Here is a 20,517-nt window from a genome sequence, read left to right as displayed (position 1 = left end):
TGTTTGTTCTTGTTTTGTTCAGTTTCATAAATGAAAACAAATTCTATATGTAAAAATGTGCATAAAAAATAAAATATTGACCTAACTATCGCACATTAAACATAGGTTACATAACTCAAAAAAATGCAACATTTTGAAAAAACACAATAAAATCTTACAAACAAAATCACAATTAACAATAATATTATAAAAAATAATCAAAACTTCTTACCGGTTTAGCTTTATCCACAATTTTCTCACCCTTCTCAAATCTAACTACGTATGGATGGTCTGCGGTCAAAGGCAAAATGTGCTGAGGCAGGACTCGAATACCGAGCCACGACATGAATAGTAAGGCACCTCGTGGCCCACACTCCAGCAAGTAGGCCCCTATGAGGGCTTCTACGCAATCTGCTATTGATTTATCTGTGGGTAGCAATAAGTATAGTGTAGGTTTGATATCTTCAAAGATTTGTGTAGAAAATTCTTAAATATGACAATAATTTATTCATTGAGGCAAATCGTGGCACATGGGCACAAACGTGCGTGTGTAAATGTGACAGGTTATGAGATAGACTCCTATTCGAAGAAATGACGTCGCAAAGCGCGGCGCGGCCTCTAGAATTAATTATTAAAAGTACAAAAATACCTAGAGTATAAACAAAGAACAATCTGTATCGTCACATTACAAAAAAATATTATTAACATGTACATTATTTCATAATAATCAATCTTTAGAAGCAATTTCTATTTTTATATATATTTTTAAATAATATCTTTCTCGACTATCCGTTTTATAACTTACCTGGTATACTATGTTGTGTTATCAAATTATACGGTATGAAACAGCCGCTGTTATCTACAGCAGCGTCCGTTGTTTGAGTTTTCTCTTTTGTATCATCCTGTGAATAAAATATAATATACTAGCAACCACCAGCGGCTTCGCCCGCTTGTTATAATATTTCATGTTCGCAGCGCGCTGAGCCGTTTGAATCGATGAGGATCCAATATTCTGTAAATGGCTTGACACTTTGGCTTTTCCAACATCCATCATAGCAAAATAAAATAATTACTGACCAGTAATTTTTGCATGATTCGCGAAAAATTCTGCTAAGTCGTTTTTAGCCTAAATATAACAAGCAATGGAAATGAAGTGTCTTAACACTAGGTATCCAAGTTACAGCGTGAAGCTAAAAAAACTATTTTAGTGTAAACTACACAAAAATAGTCTTTTTTAGCTTTTTTCAAGCCAAAAAAAATAGTGAAAAAATATAAACTAACTCTCTAATATGTAAAGAAATTCTAGCATAAAGTATTTCCGATTCACAGGAAATCATTTGATACCCATTAAGAAAAATATGTAAGCGAAGCAGTTGGCGGGCGAAGCCTCAATAAAGATTCGGCTCTCATTTAAAACAATACAAATCTTTTATTATTTCATACAAACTCACACTATTAGGTTGTAAAGTGGGCGGTGGTTTGTGACACGGTGGCAACCAGTTGTCATGGGGTTCGAATTTGGACGCTATCATTCTAGCTCCCAAACGCTTGTTCCTGCCTAAACGATAAAGATTTAGATTTGACACCTGAAAATAAAATAAAATTATCTCGTATGCTTTTTAGAACAGCCTGTATAATAAAATTGTTTTAAGAAAATCATTATTATATTATGATTTAAAATGAAACATATAAATGAGTAATAATACTAAATATAATTACTAAATATTTTAAATTTTTCATAATCATTATCATTATTATTTTGAATTATCATTATCAAAACTACAAATAACTAAATATCAATCACTCACTCATTCTTCTATTTATTCTGAACGAATGGAGGAATGAGTTAGTGTTGTTGTGAATTCATACAATCATTCATTCATTAACCTGTTTACTCCTCATATGTGACAGCTTTCCTTCATGCACGGCGGGATGGGCGCAATATAAATACGCGGTGATGGCGAACTTCAAGAAACTATCACCTATTGTTTCTAAACGTTCTAGATTTATTCCATCGTTTGCGTTTGACATGGTGAGTGCCTGGAATTTGTAAAACAAAAATATGTTTTGTTTAGAAATTTCATGTTTAACTAAACTTAAAAGGGATCTCGAGTAAACTTATGATAGCATTTCAGATTCAAATTTATGTTTACACAAAATGTGACGTTAAATTACATTGATTAACAAAAAAAATATAAGAATAATAACAGTATAAATTATATTGTACATAATCATGTTTAGATTTGGTTACTTAAATAGATAAAATTCAAATCCCAAAATTTATTTCATTACAAACTTTCTAAATTAAGCTTGCAATATTTTTTAATATCATTAGATTTATCACTAAAGATGAATTTGCTATAAAAAAAAAAAATAATTGTAGCCTAAATCATTTTGAAAACTTTTAAAAAAATAACATATACAGAACCTACCTGCAAAATAACACTAGGACTTGGCCCAGGATGTCCTTCCAAATTGGGTTGATAATCAAAATCAAACTCCTTTCCATTTTGATTCTTCTCCATATAATAAGGAACATAATCATTTTTATCTTTCCAACTATTCACTTTATCTTCATATTTGTCTTTTGAATCAAAACCTACATTAACTATCTTTTCATTTATATAATCTTCACTATCTATATCTATATCCTTCATTGAGAAACAATTCATTTTTTTTATTTGTACATCTGGCAATGACTTTTTTAATTCAGCCAGTAAAACTCTTTTGTTTTTCTCTATAGATTCTAGTGTTATCTGTCCATTTTCAAATTCAATTGTACTGCCATATGGAAATATTTCTTGTAATAATTGTTTATTTTGATCTATTTCATTTATTATCGTATAATTACTTACTGTGTGGTCTATGTTATCATTAATAACATATAGTTTATCATTATTAGCAATTTTATTACTAGGTAAAGTAATTTTAGTTTCATTTTGGTCATTTACTACAGACTTTTTATGATTGATTATATTATCTGCATCGTTTGTAGCATTTTTATTAGCATCTGGCAACAAATTTATTATTTGTTCGTCTTTGTGTATAAGGAGGCTATTTCCCTTGATTTCTTTTTCATGGTTTTCGACCGATATTCGAAATTTATTTACGTACTGAAAGGAAAAAATACATTTAAATATCTAGTGTTTTTTGGTTGTATAGATTTTATTACATTATTTAAAGTTAATTATAAGAAACACATTTTTTTCTATCTAAAGTTATCTCATAATTATCAATATAACATTAATTTTATCAAGACTTTTTAAAATAATATACTTAATAAACTTTTTATGAGCCTCTTTCTTCTTCAACACGATGTTTTGCTACACGCCTATATTCACTACTCAATATCTAATTATTCTTTACCCAATTACTTAATAATGAATGAATTCATTATAATTAATATTGCAATTGTGAATTAAATGTTAAAATTATTAAATATGTGTATATCTGTGCCTGTCTGTGTCATCGAAGTCCCCAAAAGGACGAACCGATGTTGATTTCGTTTTTATTGTTTAAACGGGGACTTCATCGAAAGTGTTCTTAGCTATGACAAGAAAATATGTTCAGCTGTTTGAAGATGATCAGCTCTTTTCTAATTGATGTTTGTTTATTTTTAAGATTTGTAATTATCTTTTATTTTCAGTTACTTCTTCAGAAGCTTCTCTTTTTTTCTTGTTATCTAGGGCATTTCAAATCCAACTAACTACCTTCAAATTTCTAAATTCTTAGCATTTAATTAACTTTTCTATTTTTACGGAGTATTCAATTGCAATGATAACGATCAGTATAGTATACCTATACACTGAGTTCAGATCCTAGGTTCAGTTCTTTCTTTTAACCAATCTCTTCAGGAGCCTCTACTTCCCATTCCCAGCTCCATCGGCTTGAGGGGTTGGGGCCACTAGTTCCCCTCTACCTACCCTGTTATATGCGGGATACAGGTTGAGGCTTACCTGCTTAGGAGCTTCTCCTTCCCTCAAGACAATCTTATACACTTCCAGATCCTGTTCATCATCAGCTCCATCAGGTTGAGGGGCTGGGGCCACTGGTTTCCGTCTTTCTAAGTCTACAGCTTCAGCTTCGTGAGCCGTCTTGTATTCTATACGTACGCCCATTGCGGCTATTTAAAAGAAGAACAAAAAACTATCGTTCTTATCTTATATATAATAAAACAGTGAAAATATTTTGTCTGTACATTTAGTATTTTTGATTGAAATGGATTTTAAAAAAAATAATAGAAAGCGTAATTTTTTTTTATTTCTTGTCTGTCTGTCTTTATGTATGATCACGTTTATCTCCGAAAGTACTGAACCGATTTACTTATAATTTTTACTAGTGCTTTGTTTTAATTTAGCAAAACATTTAAAGTTTCATTTGTTTCATCAAAATTGGGTCATTAAAAAAAGTAGTATACATATAATAATATATAGTGAGGTTTTTGTAATTCCATTTAAAGAAAAAGAAATGAATGAAAATTAAGAAAAAAATAATTATTAAAGAAGTACAAATATGACTAAACCGTGTTGAGGGACAGGTAGTAAGCCTGTTTTACTTTCACTTTTATATTATTTATTATACGCAAGTTTTATTATTTATTATAATTATAAAAAAAAATATCTATAAAAGAAAATAATTAACCTTAATATTTCCTACTCACCATTAGAGTTTTTACTGCTACAAAAGCCCAAAGTGTCTGTATCGTCATCGCTGTTATCACTCATATCAGTGTCATCTGTGTCGAAATCACTGGAATAGAGATTTAGTTATTTGTATTAAATTGTTCTTTAAATATAATACAGTAGAATATATACATTGTATAATACATGTATTGATAAGTGAGAAAATTTATAAATAAACATAATAACATTGAATATCAACTCACGGAAAGAAAGTGACATAACTCAATATATATTTCTGCATATACACTCGACCACAGTACACATCCATTTTACCAATATTCACTTGTTCAGGAGATATTTGAAAATACTTTATTTCTTTTAAAAGATCGATTTTTTTCTAAATTGAGCTCAATAGTAATAGCCTTTTTAACGATAGTTTAAGACGATTAATCTATAGATCTTGATAATAAAATCGAAAATCAAAACGTTTTTGAGAAGGTTAACTTTTAACAATAACTTTCAGTGGTTGTAGCGAAAAAATATTACTGGTGAGTAATTTTATAAGCTACTGATATTTGTATTCAATATTATCTAAAAATATCCCTAATAGGATTTCCTCAAGTTGAAAAAATAAATTAATTGTGAATTGACTATTAGCACTTGGTTGCGATTTTTGTTTTCAAAATGTGTAGAACGATAGTTTTAAGCTATTGTACACTATAAAAGGACTCAACAGTCGGACTGTATTTTCCAATTTTCTTCAAGAATCTAAGCATCCTCTTTATCGTCCTTAATGAACTCGGAATTAAACTTTAAGCTATTAAAAAAATAAAAATATAGTGTTTCTAACTTACCTAGACATGTAAGAACAATCACTGTCCGCCATTGAAAATGCACGATTCGAATTAAATTGTGACTTAGGTTTTTCTATAGGATCAGACCAGTTTGCTCCACCTATAAATATATAAAATAATGTAATGTCACTTATGTTTGTATTACATTCGGAAAAACGCTCCGTTCACCACTTTAATATTGGAACTTCGGAAAAAAGACACTACCACTAATAAATACTAAAAAAACGGAGAGTTCCCTCACCAGACGATGACGTACAAAACGTTAAATTAGACGGCAAAGGTTCTAACATTTCGTCATACTCTTCAGGTATTGAGGATGCCATGTCGTTACTCCATGTGCCTATTTCGAAACCCTGAAAAAAATAACAGTTTAAGACTTTTTTTTATTATTCAAACAAATAGCTTCACTGGCCACCAGTTAGTGGTCAGTTACAATTGCACAAACATGCAACTCAAAACGCGTCAGGTTGTGGGTTCGATTCTCACTCGAGGAAATGAAATATTTAATATTTTCATTTCCTCGGCCTGGTAACTACACAAAAACGCGCCATTGAGTTATGATACTCAACTACTTTTTTAGGGAACCTTCGAAATATAAAAAAGAATTAAAAAATATCACTCACACTCACGGCATCTTCCTTCTCTTGTAATATATCATTAATAGTCTTCTCTGTAACTTCTTTTTTATCTTCTATTTCTTTTTTTTCTTCCTTTGTTCTATGAAAAGAATATGTATAAAAAAATTGTTAAATAACACATGTTGTCGTTATTTGAATCTAACAAGTACAAATAACGATGACATAATCATTTATACCAATATTTTAAAGACGTAGTTTTGTTTGTTTGAACTAGCCAATCTCAGGACCCAGAAGTGCAAATTAAAAAAAAAATTGGGTATATAGTAGTCCATTTATTGAAAAAGGCTAAAGACAATATAGAATCACGTCAATCGGTTTTATATGCCTCAAGCGTGTTTGTCAGAATGTTTGGGACTATGTGAACGAAGCCGCAGTTAAAGACTAGTCTTACTAAATCTTACTTTCTTATTCTTACTAATATTATAAATGTGAAAGTTTGTAAGGATGAATGATTGTTCCACTTTCACGCAAATTCTACTGAATGAACTTAGACAAACTTTATAGTAACATAGCTTATACGTCAGAATAACACAAAGGATACAATTTATGTGAACATTCTGTTAAATTTGGCTATAATTATAACAATAACTTTAAGCGGTGGAAGTCGCGTTTGCGTCGCTAGTATAATTAACAAAATTTAAAAGATATACCATGCGTTAAAAGAATTCCTAATTCTTAAAAAATTAAATCAGTATTTGTATCGGCATTTATTGTCTATATCCAAATGCATTATTATTTTAAACATCATTTCATATATCATATTTATAATAATTTAAAACATATTATAAAATAATCACCTCTCTCTTTCTTCCTTCTTTGTATCATCATCTTCTTTCTTCTTTTCTACTTTATCATCTGCATTGAGTACCTAAAAAGCAATAAAAATATATAAACAACGGACGGCACCCTGGCGGAGTGGCCTGCGCCTGATAATGAGCACAACAGTTGTGGGTTTTCATATTCTCCTCTTCCCACAAAAGACCATCATCATCATTTATTACCTACATTTGTGGATGGACCCAAGATTAAAAATTCCAAACGTTTCTATTAAGTCTGTAAGTTTACAACTTACCACAAAGTGCCCAAGTTTGGCGATTTAACCGGGATTAATGTAATTTTACACAAAAAAAATGAAAAAGCTCAAAAAATAACCCAAATAACAAATACCTCAGCCAAACTCCATCCAAAGTCCAACGGTGGCCATTCAAATCCGGGACAAGTGTCATCATCTATCCTCGGTATACCTAATCCTACGTCGATAGCTACGGAACGTCTTATTTCATCCGCTATAAGTAGGGCGTTTATCCTGGAATGGAATTAAATGAAAATCATCTTCACGCTGTATCCCGCACATGAATTAAATGGAATGAATAAACATGAGTGGAATTAAATTAACTTACATTGACACTTAGAGATGATATTAAGTATTTTTAAATAATATTTTACAAATGGCAATTAGTGATTTACTGACCCAAAACTACAGTAAGGTCTCGAAATCATGGCGTTAGGTTTTCTGAACTTTTGCTAACTTCGAACGTCGTCGTATCGTATTGTTGACGTTTACAAAATGAACTGACGCACTGACTTTAACTTACTTACCTATACAAAACACAAGGCAAGGCCACCGTGGCGAACCACAGCGGAGCCGCGAAGGGGTGCACGCGGCACAGCTCCGGGACCAGGATCTGTTTCTGGTCGAGGCGGTCGCGTTTAGCTCTGCGCGTGCGCTCCGAGGACACCGGCAGCGCTACACCTTTGCGGTTCACGTATCTGGAGGAAAAAAGTGTGGTCACTACGATTTATTTCTATAAAAGCAATGACGTTATATATATACATTGATACACACAGATATATAGTTGGATTCACTTGTTTTTGATCAACTACCTGCAACGTATGTAACGAAAATACTAAGAAATGATCTTTGTGTTTGTAAAGGGTTTAGCCATGCATCAGCAGCATGGGAAAGCTGCACTGGCTTCTAATTGATTATTTTTAATATGATTGTATTGCTTTTTATCTAAAATAGCAACACACTATATTTTCTTCTCTGTTATCTTTAACTTTAACAGTAAGGTAGTTATGGGGGTAACAATCCTTAACGTTAAAGTTAATTTTTACGGTATCGTATAAGATATCCTAATGAAATTAAAAAATAAAAAGCAATACAATAATAATAAAAAAAAGAAAATAATACCTAATATTTTTACTCTATATAACTTCATAAAATGTTTATTTGATGTCATCTCTACTTAGCACTCACTCTAGCACTCACCGTGGTGTAAGCAGGTTCAATCTCGCACTAGTGTGATCGACGTCGAGCAAAGGTTGATCGGTCTGAGTGAGCTCCGCGCCGTATTTAGCTTTGTAGTAGGAACGGAACGACGCGTGCTGCGACGACGGGAACGCCGAGTCCGGTGTTAAGTTCCAACATATCTCCGCTACTAGGAAGAACTGGAAAGAAATAAAGTAGATTTTTTGTTACTCATCCATTAATTCGTTTAGAGGCCAGTCGTGGCGCACGGTCTCAGGAGTTTAGGCGCGATAGGTTCGATTCACACTGAAATATTTTATAATTTAATTAAGCGTAGAGTTCTGACACTCAACACGCAATGCCTCCGGAGTTCCGCGGATAGTCGGGAACGGAAGTGTCTTAATGGAAACGGAATGTTGACATGGTTCCCAGGCTGTTGTTTTCTGCCTACATTGCTATGTGCGAGATATAGCGTGATGCAAAAAATATTTATTTATGCATTAATTTGTGCACACATTACAAAAATCTGCCATTTTATTCCGCATAAAGCAGCGGCCGTTGTGGCACAGCAACATAGCAGCACCGTTTCCGACTGGAAACATGACGGTCGTGGGTTTCATTCCCATACAGGCAAACGAATAAATATGGAAATTTTCCAACGTAAATAACTAACCTGCGGCTGATCCTGATTCCTGTACCACGGTGTAACCACTGCCTCTTTATATTTGTCCGCATCAAATACAAACACTCCTCCCGGTTTTAGCAACGGATTCTCCATTTTCTTTACTCTATCTTTCTCCTTTTTATCTTTCTTCTCATTTTCTTCCCATAGTATCGGTTTTTCTATTTCTAAAAGTTTCTTTTCCTCTGTATGCTTATATATTAACTCTAGGAACGGCCAATCTATGTCTATCCATGCAGTGCCATCTTGTCTTGTTTCTAGAGAGAAAAAAATGATTTAGTCGAGAAGTAAGAAATACAGCGTTGAGTCGTGTCACAAATATATATTAGATAGGATAGAATAGATACTAGGATCCCTCTGCCCACTTTGCTATATATGGAATACATCGTGAAGCTAGTTTTTTCTTAGTGGGTTCGATTCTCGTAATTAATATATTTTTGATTCACATATAAATCAAAATTTTATGTAATGCTTAGACGGTGGTTACACGCCTATTCAACTTCACGCTGTATCCTGCACACAGCAGGGTTGACAGAGCGAATCTAGTGTTAAGACACTCCGATCCCCACTATCCGCCGAATTCTGGATTGGATCGGATTGTGTGCGAAAAAATGGAAATATAAATTTAAATAAACATTTCATTTCCTCGAATGGGGATCGAATCCACAACTAGTCGTATGCCCGACGACTGGCCTCACTTGTATTTAAATAACTTACTTTTGACAGTCGGCACTACATAATAGTTATTATGAGTAGATCCCTCCGTCTGTAACTTCATACCGCGTCGTCTCACACGTAGAACGTCCGAAAATACGAATCGCATGAATCTGTAACAAATCAGAAATATATAAAAGAAATTACTTCACTTTGTATCCCGCACATAGCAGAATAGGCAGAAGGAACCTTCGAACCTAGTGTACTGGAACGCAACGCCGCTTTCTGCATTTTTACCAGAGCGAGGAAATGGAAGTCTCTATCTATCTATATATATATATATATATATATATATATATATATATATATATATATATATATATATATATATATATATATATATATATATATATATATATATATATATATATATATATAGGTATATATAAAAGGATTTGTCCTCACTGACTGAGGTAAGACGCATGTACAGCCGTAACCGCTGTGCGTAGAAACGTGAAATTTGGACAGATGTTTACTTTCGTAATCTGGACATCCACTAAGAAAGGATTTTGAATAATTTTAACCCCAAAGGGGTGAAATAGGGGTTGAAAATTTGTATGGAAAAAAAAAAAATTGGCATCGATATTTTTATAAAATTTTAAATTTAGATTTTTAAAAGTATTTAATTGAACATGTGTTTCGTCGTTTTCTCGAATTCTTCCCCTAAGGGTGCAAATAAGGGGTTGAAAGTTTGTATAGATTTTTTTTAAATCGGCACCAATTTATATAAAATTTGAAATTCACACTCTTAAAAATATTTAATTGAATACATGTTTCATAGTTTTCTAAACCCCTAAGGGTGCAAATAAGGGGTTGAAAGTTTGTATGGAAAAATCTTTAAATCGCCACCGATTTTTATAATATTTGAAATTTAAGACTTAAAAATATTTCAGCAACACGTGTTTTATGGTTTATATAATTCACTCCTAAGGGTACAAATAAGCAGGCGAAGCTGCGCGCGTCCGCTAGTATATAATAAAACAGTAAAAATATTTTGTCTGTACATTTAGTACTTTTGACTGAAATGGATAGAGTGATACTTAAAAACCATAATAGAAAGCAAAAATATTTTTTTTAATTTCTTGTCTGTCTGTCTGTATGTATGGTTACGCTTATCTTCGAAAGTACTGAAACGATTCACTTAAAATTTTCACCAATTGCTTTGTTTTAACTCAGCTTAACATTTAAGTCTGTTTTATTAAAATCGGTTCATTAAAAAAGTTATCGTCATTTGAATGAACTCAAGGCATTAACGCTAGGCTGCGAATATATAGCAATTTATATCTATATTTATAAGAAATATGTATTTGTTTGGAATAAATCTGTATGTTAAATTCTCTCTGTTCTCAATTAATTATTTTCGAATCGATATTCGATTCACCTACAAAGGTATACAAATTAAACTATTTATAAAACATCTATTCTGATCATTGAAATGCTTTAAAAGTTTCACATATTCAAATCTCCTTAAAATTAAATTATTTCTACCACCCAAAAAAACATCACAACTAAACATAATCTTCACTATTTCTATCATCTCTCACCCTCTACCTGTATCAATCCCATCTCCCCTCTCTCTCTCCCTCTCCTCTCCGTGTCGTGGACTCACCGTCTAATAAGGCGAGCCCTGCGCGGAGACAGCCTGACGTCTGCGTCCAGAGCGGGCTCCACTGAAACGCGCACTTCCCCCGACCGAGTGTACACCGGGAACGCGGGTATTTGTAATCTGTGGAAATAAAGAATTGTATACATATTTTTTCCTTCACTCGGAAATTAGCGAACCTGAGTTGTAAATTACTGCACAGATTTGATCTTAGGATATTTTTGATTATTGCCTTTCCGACTTCCGAGTGAGAGTAAAAAATGCTTTGGGAATTCAGAAAGCTCTACTACAGGGTGGCCACGACTCGTTATATTTATATAATTGCGAGCGCAGCTTTGGGTGCTATAGTGTAGTGTATGTATTGACTCACCGGAGCGGGCGCGACGTCGGGGCGCGCGCGGCCATGAGCACGGCAACGGCGTGTCGCGCGTGTTGTGGCGCGTGCAGGCGTCGCCCGCGCGTGTTGTAGCGCTCGGGCAGTGCACACCACAGCGAGGCGGACACCGCATGTAATACGTTTGTATGTTGTCTTACTGGTACAGAATAGATATATGTTTTAATTTAATATTTGGTTTCTCGCTATATTTTACATATAGCGGGATAGGCAGAGGGAATCACGTCCTATCACTCTCCGTTCCCCACTTTCCCCTTAATTACAGAGTCTATAATTAGTGAGTGTTATTTACATTACTGCGCTTTATTAATATAAAGAGCGGCGCAGAGTGGTTAGATAAAAATCATTTTCATATTGTTATTTCCCAGAATGTAAATCAATCCTAAAACACTCATGTCTATAGTCAAACACTGTCTCAATAAACCTGTAGCTTTAAATACGTATGAAATTAACTTTGCAAAGTTCAAACCAAATAAAACCAAAAAAATCAAGTTATTAAATTAATGTATTTAGTTAAAAACTGCCTCACCGCCAGTTTTTTTCTCATCTAGTACAGGATTCTTCTCTATTTCTTCATCAGTAGTGTCTATTATCGCTTGACAGTCTGTAAACTCCCACGCCGTCTAACAAAGAAACATAAATAAATCTATATAAACAGGGTGGAAGCGTTTGCGCTCCCGTTTACGGGAGCAGCGTATAAGGTAAAATATTTTAAACCTATACTAAAAAAATATTATCAAGATATGTCCACACTTTAGACGATTGACGACTTGTATCCAGACTGTATTACGTGTGTCGCAGTTACGAATACATACCAATAACGTAAACAGCTACTACGACAAAAATACTACTAAACGTTGCCGATTTACCACTTTTCATTCTCAATAAACATACTCTGGTATGTTTATTGAGGCTTATCGACGAGAAAGGCTTATCTCTCGTTCTATTTTACTCAATTACCTACAATGAACGTAAACTTTACTAATTTTCTATAATAAACCTACACTCCATTCAACTTCACCGCCAGTACCTACGACTTGATTTCGTGAAAGAGGCGTTTGCGATATTGTCGCTTTGACAGGTTAGTGTCTGTGTACGTCATTCTTAACAAATTCACAACGATTTTTTTCACAACGATAATTTTATTATTCATTGTTTTTGTTATTATTGTTTGAAAACAAACACTTTGTAATGTTTGTCAAAATCTCTTTTGTTTTAAAATTAAATCATCAGCTTTACGCTGTATCCCGCCCACAGGCACCCTCGAACAAACCGAAATTGAAAAAAAGCTAATACTCACCCGTTTATAGTAATACTGTCTCCGTTTCGTGGTTCCCGGTCTAGCACAATCATTTGCATCCGTCGTTTCGGTCAGGTTTATATTATTTTCTAATTCGGCAACTTTGAAGTTTTCTTTGCCTATAAAAATTAAAAAAAGTTTAATCCGTGTGTATACAATTGAGTGTATTCGTGTGTACTTGACTGCGGGCACGTGTATTCGAGTCTGTGCGGGTGTACATGAGTACGTGCAGATGCACTTCGGTGCGTGTACGTATGTACTTAGAGTGCGTAAGCGTGTACTTGAATATAATTGAATAATACATTGAATAAATTTACTTCAATACATTTGCTCTTACCAATAGGCATTAACTGATCATCCAATTCTCCAGATTTGTGTAAAATTCTGCAAGCTTGCAACGCGACCATGCGTCTAGCTAATACTCTGGTAGGCATTGGGTGACCCTGAAAATATAAATGCAATACAAATAAAACAGCTTCACACTGTATCCCGCACACGGCAGGGTAGGCAGAGAGAACCTAGTATTAAGACACTCCATTTGCCATTTTCCGCCGAATTTTGGAGGCATTGTTGAGTGGCGGAACGCAACGCCGCGCTTTGCCTCGACACCAGAGCGAATGAAAATATAAATTTAAATTAATATGTATTTCCTCAAGTGGGGATCGAACCCACAATCATCGCGTTACAGTCGCGTTGTGCCCCTGCGCCACGACGGCCTCTGTAACACTATTTTCTTCGTTAAATCGCGGCTTGAAAATACCTAAACTAAACACGTAATCGTGCGATTCATAGTACAAGGCATACTAAAAGAAATAATTATATTTTAATTATTTTCAATTCTCCTTTCTAATACAAGAACTGTGTGGCGTTACGTTGCGACGTCAATGTCAAGCCAATACCAAATTTAAACATATATCTTAAAATATAGAATTTTAACACAAAATTCTCTTTATCTACACAAAAAAACACACAAAAACTCACAACGATATTATATTTCACCGGACAATTCAATGGCATTCTCAGTGTACATATATACGCTATCTTTAGTACTCCTTCCCTATCTGGGATTTGAACCTGCTCCATCCACCATTGTGGGGCGAGACGTGTGAACGTGTCTGATGGGAGCTTACCGCAATATCTGAAATTGGGGGGTTATTATTACATAACGCCGCGTTAAGTTCCGCCTGTTAATATGCAATGACTGGAAAATTGGACAAAAAGTGTAGGACAGTGTGTCAAAACTAGGTTTTTAGGTGTTTTTATTATTATACAAGAGAATAAAGTAATAGAGATGCTTGTTATTATTATAAAAGTCGCGGCGTCAGTTAATATGCAATGTGTCAAAAATGTGGGTCTTATCATTTGTTTTTTTTTTATTATTATTTGTCAATCTAAAATTTTCTTCAAATGGGAACCTTCAACGAATAATTTTAAAATGAGTGTGTTTTTATTTAAAAAATTAAGAAATTATACGACAGAGCACGGCACTGAATTCCACTACTCAACATGAAAAATCATGAAAATCAGGCGGAGTGTCAGAACACTAAGTTCCTCCACCTACTCTAGCAGGGTAGGATGCGGGATACAGCGTGAAATAAAAAAAATATACATACCTATTAATAAGAGCTATTGCCGAATTCAAATCGACACTAGCGACATTATCATCGGTCTTCTTATCATTTAATTTATATTCAAACTTGAAATCTTTACATTTATTATCTATATTTGTATCTTTTATTTCATCGTTTTCTCTAAAATCAAGTATTTTCTGACATTCTTTTTCTTTATCTATGTTTTCATTTTTTTCACTAATTTCATTTTTCCTATCAACGATATTACTTTCTTTTATTTCACCCATTTCTGTCTCACCATTCTCTTTATTTATGTGCGTTTCTTTCATTTCTTCAATAATTGTAATAACATCATTTACATCATTTATTTTATCTTTGGTATCTTTATTACTTAAATCGATAGTATTTATATTTGTAACATCCATTTTAACTCGATTTGCATTGATTTTATCTTCTAACTCTGAATTACTATTTACATTTTCTTTGTCTATTTTTGTATTAGAGCCTAATTCAAGAGGTATATACGGTTTTACAATAAAAGCTACATTATCAGCATGATTTTCTTCTTCTTGTGGTGGTTCAAATTGTATACCACATCCACATTTCCTTGTTATTATCTGTGTTAAAGTTAAACATAATTTATCAAATTAAAAAAGCCGGGCCACCGCAGGGATACAAGCATAGTAAACGCAACGGTTGTGGGTTCATTTCTTACTAGAGGGAATGAAATATTTAATATTTTGCATATTATCGCTCTCGGAACCAGGCAAAGCGGGGCATTGGTATCCGCCACTCAACAATCAATGGATCAATTCCGTCTTTCATTTTCCAATCCAATAATTTGAAGGACGGAAGTGTATGAATCGGGAACGAAGTATCTTAACACTAGGTTCCCTCTGCCTAACTTGCTACGTGCCGCATGAAACGAACCAATTAGGTATAATTACGAGGCAACGACATTTCTGCCGTACGGCCGATATGTCGTGGCACTATACTCTACAATCTACATAGATAGAGATAATAAAAATAAACCTACCTGATCTAGTTCCTTATATACAGCTAAATTGTGTACTAGCATCCGACTATCAGCGTCGGCCGTAGTCAGCAGCGCCACAGAGGCGCGCGGCGCTCTCGCGCGACCTCTGCAGAGGCCATGCGACCGATACCTGCAGGCACAAATATATGTATATAGGAGCTCTTTAGGAATCCAGGAACATTACATATTATCCATTACATTATTATCCAATATTTAGGACCAATTTCAGTCGGTTTCGATTAGTGTCAGATAGTAATCTAATAATTAATGCTATCTTACGGACGCGAAGGTTGTGGGTTCGATCCCCACTCAAGGAAATGAAATATTTATTTACGTTTATATTTCCATTTCTTCCCTCCAGCGTCGAGGCAAAGCGCGGCGTTGAGTTCTGAATGTTTTTTCAAGAAATACGTTTTGAGTTACATCACTTTAATTCAGAGTTCACTTTCATTTCAAGTTTTTTGAAAGGTGGGAATTTAAATCTCAGCTACACCATTTTTTTAAAATCTTACAAGTAAGTTTTTTAAGTAATTAATCAGTAATTAAACATCACGAATAGTTTAATTTTTACTTATTTATGGAAGCGATACAATGATTCAATTATCAAAATAAGATAATAAATTTAAAAAGTACTCACGACGACGGCACGTCCCATCTGACGACCAAATTACATCTCGGCAAGTCTATACCTTCTTCTAGAACCGACGTGGCTAGGAGTAAATTACATTCGTGCATGCGGAACCTCAAATATTAAAAAAAGAACTATTGAAAAATATTAAACTTACATACTTTTTACTGACTCAGATGTAGCTAATAAAAGCATGTTTAAATAAGAAATACTCAAATTGTTATTTTTTTTATTCGAAGCCGCCGTGTCGCAGGAGTACATTGTCTGATTGTAAAGGTTATGGGTGCGATATCAACTAGATGAAATGATTTGTTTTATTTCCTCGCTCTGATAGCAAAAACAAGCGATTATTTGCCTAGTTTTAAACACTCCGCTTCCCACTTTCCAAATTCGCCAAATTTTGGAGGCATTGCATGTTGAGTATTGAAACTCAACTTAACTAATAAATATTTCATTTCCTCAAGTGAAAGTCGTACCCCACAACCTGTCGGGTTTACAGTCACATGTTGCATCACGCATCACATGCTGGCATTGAACTGGCCAACATATACTTACTTCTTCAATACCTCCTCCTGTTTCTTGCCCTCCTTCTGGTTGTCCTTGTCTACGCCGTCCTCGCTCGCGCAGTACTGCGCGCACAGGTGCGAGAGGGACGGACGACTACGCGACATGTCCTAGGAAAAAAAATATTTTCTTTATATTAAGTAAACTAGCAGCCTTGTTCTGTTTAAGCTATATTACTGTAAAGTTTTATCAAAACCCGTTCACTTGTTTCTGCATGAAAGTGGAACAAGCACCCTTACCCCACAACCTTTTACATTTATAATATTAGAAGAAAATAGATAGATAAAATATACTAGCTACCCTCCCGCGGCTTGGCACACTTGAATTATACTTTTTTTAGCTTTATGCTTTATCCTTAATAGGCTACAGCAAGAGCCAAGAGCCAGATCGTAATCGTTGCAAAAATAGGGACAGCTTGTACTTGCGCGTGGTAAGCGCTGTTTCTCCCACGTACCTGTGACCTCTTATATCATACTTCACGTCTTACTATTCTAAGAGGTGAAGTATGATAACAATGGATTTGGGATGGGATTCAAATAATTTTCTTTTCTTCACTGAGTTCCACCAATGAACTGAACCACGGAATGAGTTTACATAATTTTTATATGCTGCTAAGCGCCATAGAACATGAAATAGACAAAATAGGATAAAATAAAACTCACCACAATAACCATAAACATGATTTTCGCCATCAAAGCCTCTTTCAAAAAGACAATTCCACATAAAGAATCAGGGTTTTGTTGTAATTGCTGCATTTTGGCAACATTGCCTCTAGGAGCGCGCCTGCCTCTCGTCCTGTGACCTCTTTTGCCATACTTCACCTCTATCACTTTATCACTAACACTTTTGACATTAAGACGTTTGTCACTATCACTTATCACTGTATCAACATCTAAATCTTTTAAATTTGCTTGATACATATTAACTTTATCTTCTATCTTATTTCCTAATGTTGTAAAATCACAGTTTTCTATTTCCTTTAATAGTTGTTTTGTTTTTATTTTTATGTCAGTTTTTGTTTTAATATCAATTATGTCACTTATAGCTGTAGTATTATCATTATTTTCATTATCATTAACTTCATCAATTTTGTCAATAAGAGCATCATCATTTTCATCGACATTCTTATTACCAACGTGATTAGTAGCATTCTTAGTATTATCTATAATATTTTTGGCATCAATGTGGTTATCCGGTTGAAATTGCTCCAAAATTTCGGCGAATCTCAAAATTTTTGGCGTTGAAAAATTTTCAATTTTGTCCCAATCGGAATCGAATTTTGAAAATGCTAAATCAGCATAGCACCTAATCTTAACGAACACTGTGGTACAAAGGCATAAGAGCAGAAAATGTCTCTCGTATGGAATTTTAATTTTTAATTTTTCTAGTTTAGCTAGTAGCGAGAACGCGGCTTTGTCTGCTGCGTAGGGACCTAAGGAAAAAATAAAAGATTTATTTTTAAATGGTATAAGTAACAACTAAATCAGACTTCACTTCTTTAATTTTCAGCAGATTTTAAAGAAAATTTTGGTTATACGAAAGATAAAGTTGCGTTTTATCCATCTATCCAAACGTAAATAATTTTTAATGTTAATATTCCTCTGTGTTGCAATCAAGTCATAAACATTGTAAGAAAAGAAATATAAAAATTATAAATTATAGTACTTTTTTTTAATCTTTTACTTAATACGGGAGACAAGAAAGGTCTAGTGATATGAATACTCAATTGGAATAAGCAACAGCTACAGTAGGGTCTCGCAGTCGTGGCTGTCCTAAAGTTGATTATATTTTCTAAAATCATCTACTTAAGAATTTTATGATTACGTTAAAAAATAGCAAGCCATTAACACTCACCCAATTGTTCTAAAACATATAAGAATTCCTTAAATATCTGTCTTGGATCTATACAAGGGTCGGGGATATTCTTGAATTCTTCATACAATTCTTCTCCGTAAATTTCAGTTGGATCGTATCTGTTGAAGTTGAATTAAAAGTTTTAAGCCTCAAATTTATTTTTTAAATTTAAATTCAGTGTTTTGAATTTCAAATTCATTATTTGTATAGAAGGCTAAGAAAAGGCAAGTAACATACTCGTAAACGGTATTTTTTTGTATATTAATTAACATAATTATAAAAATATAAAATAAAATAATATTTCAATACTAACACAAAATATCAGTTAATTATCTTAATTATTGAGGCCATCGTGACTGTAAATACAAAGTGGTTCGATCACCAATCGGGGGAAAAAAATATTTAATATTTTCATGTCTTCTGGTAATGAGGCTAAAGCGCAGCGTTGAGTTCCGCCACTCAACACGGAATACTTCGATAATTCGGCAGTGTTTACAAAAAAAAAAAAACACTTACCTATGCTCATTAATGAAGTCCAAAGCATCATGAATGGTATCTTTCATATACTTTTCTAATTCAATGTAATGTTCTGACAGGTCTAGTAAAGAAGTGCGAGGTTTATATTCTATAATCACTTCTTTTGGTTTTATTGTTGATGGGGATAGTCTGAAAATAAAGAAATAGAAAAACTTAGCGACACATTGTCCTTGTCCTTTTATTTTCTCTAAGAAATATTCGTGTTGTCGTCGTCGTCTGATTTGCATTTCATTGCAGAATTAGTGAGAGAGTAGTAAGCTGATTTGATTTTTTTTTACTAAAATATAAGACCAACTCCTACCGTTTCCCACCATCAATGTCTTCGGCCAAATCCATCTCACAACACAACGCCTTTTCCAATTCTTCAATTTTCCACTCCAACTTTTCGTACATTTCAAAATCATCCAAATTGCTGTAAACACCAAAATCACTTTTCAACACTTTTTCATTATCTATTTCGTTATCAACACTATTTCCATTTTTATTAATTTCATTATTTTCATTATTTCCATTTTCGTTCATTTCATTACTTTCATTATTTTCATTTACTTCATTTTCAATTATATCCTTAGTTTCCTTGTCTTCATTTTTATCATTACTGTCTTTTATTTCTCCATTTATATTTTTATTATTAGCCTCTTTTTGTTTGTCCGTTTGTTCGTCTTTAGGCGCAGTGAATAATGGATAGGTTAATGCCAAAATTTTAGGACTCTCATTCTTATCAATTTTTTTATAAAGATTCATTATCTGAAACATAATTTTACATTAGTAAATGCGACTGCTGTGGGTTTCATTTTTACTCAGTGGAATAAATTAATTTTATTTCCTCGCTCTGGTAACAAAATATAGAGCACGGCGTTGCGGACGTACCATTTCGATAATTGGAAGTTGGATAGGGAAAAAAATGTCTTAATGCAATACATTCCTTTCTATACTTATTATTTCTGATAAATAATATGTTCAACATTTAACTGTCTTTTTATCACTTGCATAATTATCATTATAGCTGTAGGTTTTTTTATAAAGTACAGTACAGTCTCCGAGTCTGTAGCCGCGCTGTATGTGGTGGAGATTTAATTTTACCATTTTTCTTTCTTTTGATTCAATTCAGAAAGATGAGCTTCAGGGTGGCCATGATTCAACCATACTATATTATCTTAACACTATAAACATAATATGGTCTATGTCTTTTCTATATTTTTAATTATATATTTTGATACTTAATAACAATAACTGAATTCAAATTTTATAAGAACCAAAAAATATTTTTAAAAATGGAAATTTGTCACT

The 20,517-nt window shown here is 33.5% G+C and overlaps 1 protein-coding gene across 2 annotated transcripts in view; it reads right to left on the bottom strand.

Annotated features, from left to right (window-relative positions):
• Window positions 1-20,517, bottom strand: part of Dcr-1 (Endoribonuclease Dcr-1) — a 41,588-nt gene that overhangs the window by 7,703 nt on the left and 13,368 nt on the right. For both annotated transcript variants that reach the window (XM_085187265.1, XM_085187266.1), the window contains exons 5-34: window positions 19,529-19,974; window positions 19,207-19,356; window positions 18,691-18,809; window positions 17,499-18,268; window positions 16,828-16,946; window positions 16,282-16,386; window positions 15,645-15,774; window positions 14,651-15,225; window positions 14,019-14,175; window positions 13,375-13,480; window positions 13,038-13,156; window positions 12,267-12,360; window positions 11,714-11,876; window positions 11,350-11,466; window positions 9,744-9,853; window positions 9,018-9,283; window positions 8,366-8,544; window positions 7,693-7,863; window positions 7,261-7,399; window positions 6,891-6,961; window positions 6,079-6,172; window positions 5,697-5,808; window positions 5,456-5,555; window positions 4,640-4,728; window positions 3,936-4,102; window positions 2,412-3,092; window positions 1,867-2,019; window positions 1,431-1,565; window positions 785-881; window positions 212-405 (exon numbers count right to left, since the gene is read on the bottom strand). In XM_085187265.1, coding sequence (XP_085043391.1) covers window positions 212-405; window positions 785-881; window positions 1,431-1,565; window positions 1,867-2,019; window positions 2,412-3,092; window positions 3,936-4,102; window positions 4,640-4,728; window positions 5,456-5,555; window positions 5,697-5,808; window positions 6,079-6,172; window positions 6,891-6,961; window positions 7,261-7,399; window positions 7,693-7,863; window positions 8,366-8,544; window positions 9,018-9,283; window positions 9,744-9,853; window positions 11,350-11,466; window positions 11,714-11,876; window positions 12,267-12,360; window positions 13,038-13,156; window positions 13,375-13,480; window positions 14,019-14,175; window positions 14,651-15,225; window positions 15,645-15,774; window positions 16,282-16,386; window positions 16,828-16,946; window positions 17,499-18,268; window positions 18,691-18,809; window positions 19,207-19,356; window positions 19,529-19,974 — 5,928 coding nt within the window. The remainder of the gene's footprint in view (window positions 1-211; window positions 406-784; window positions 882-1,430; window positions 1,566-1,866; window positions 2,020-2,411; window positions 3,093-3,935; window positions 4,103-4,639; window positions 4,729-5,455; window positions 5,556-5,696; window positions 5,809-6,078; window positions 6,173-6,890; window positions 6,962-7,260; window positions 7,400-7,692; window positions 7,864-8,365; window positions 8,545-9,017; window positions 9,284-9,743; window positions 9,854-11,349; window positions 11,467-11,713; window positions 11,877-12,266; window positions 12,361-13,037; window positions 13,157-13,374; window positions 13,481-14,018; window positions 14,176-14,650; window positions 15,226-15,644; window positions 15,775-16,281; window positions 16,387-16,827; window positions 16,947-17,498; window positions 18,269-18,690; window positions 18,810-19,206; window positions 19,357-19,528; window positions 19,975-20,517) is intronic.

The sequence above is a fragment of the Heliconius melpomene genome, chromosome 6 (genome assembly GCF_056956725.1).
Source record: "Heliconius melpomene rosina isolate 202511_hmr_F chromosome 6, ASM5695672v1, whole genome shotgun sequence".
NCBI classification, from domain to species: Eukaryota; Metazoa; Arthropoda; class Insecta; order Lepidoptera; family Nymphalidae; genus Heliconius; species Heliconius melpomene.
The sequence above is the reverse complement of the archived record's forward strand: the minus strand, read 5'-3'. Positions and strand labels throughout refer to the sequence as shown.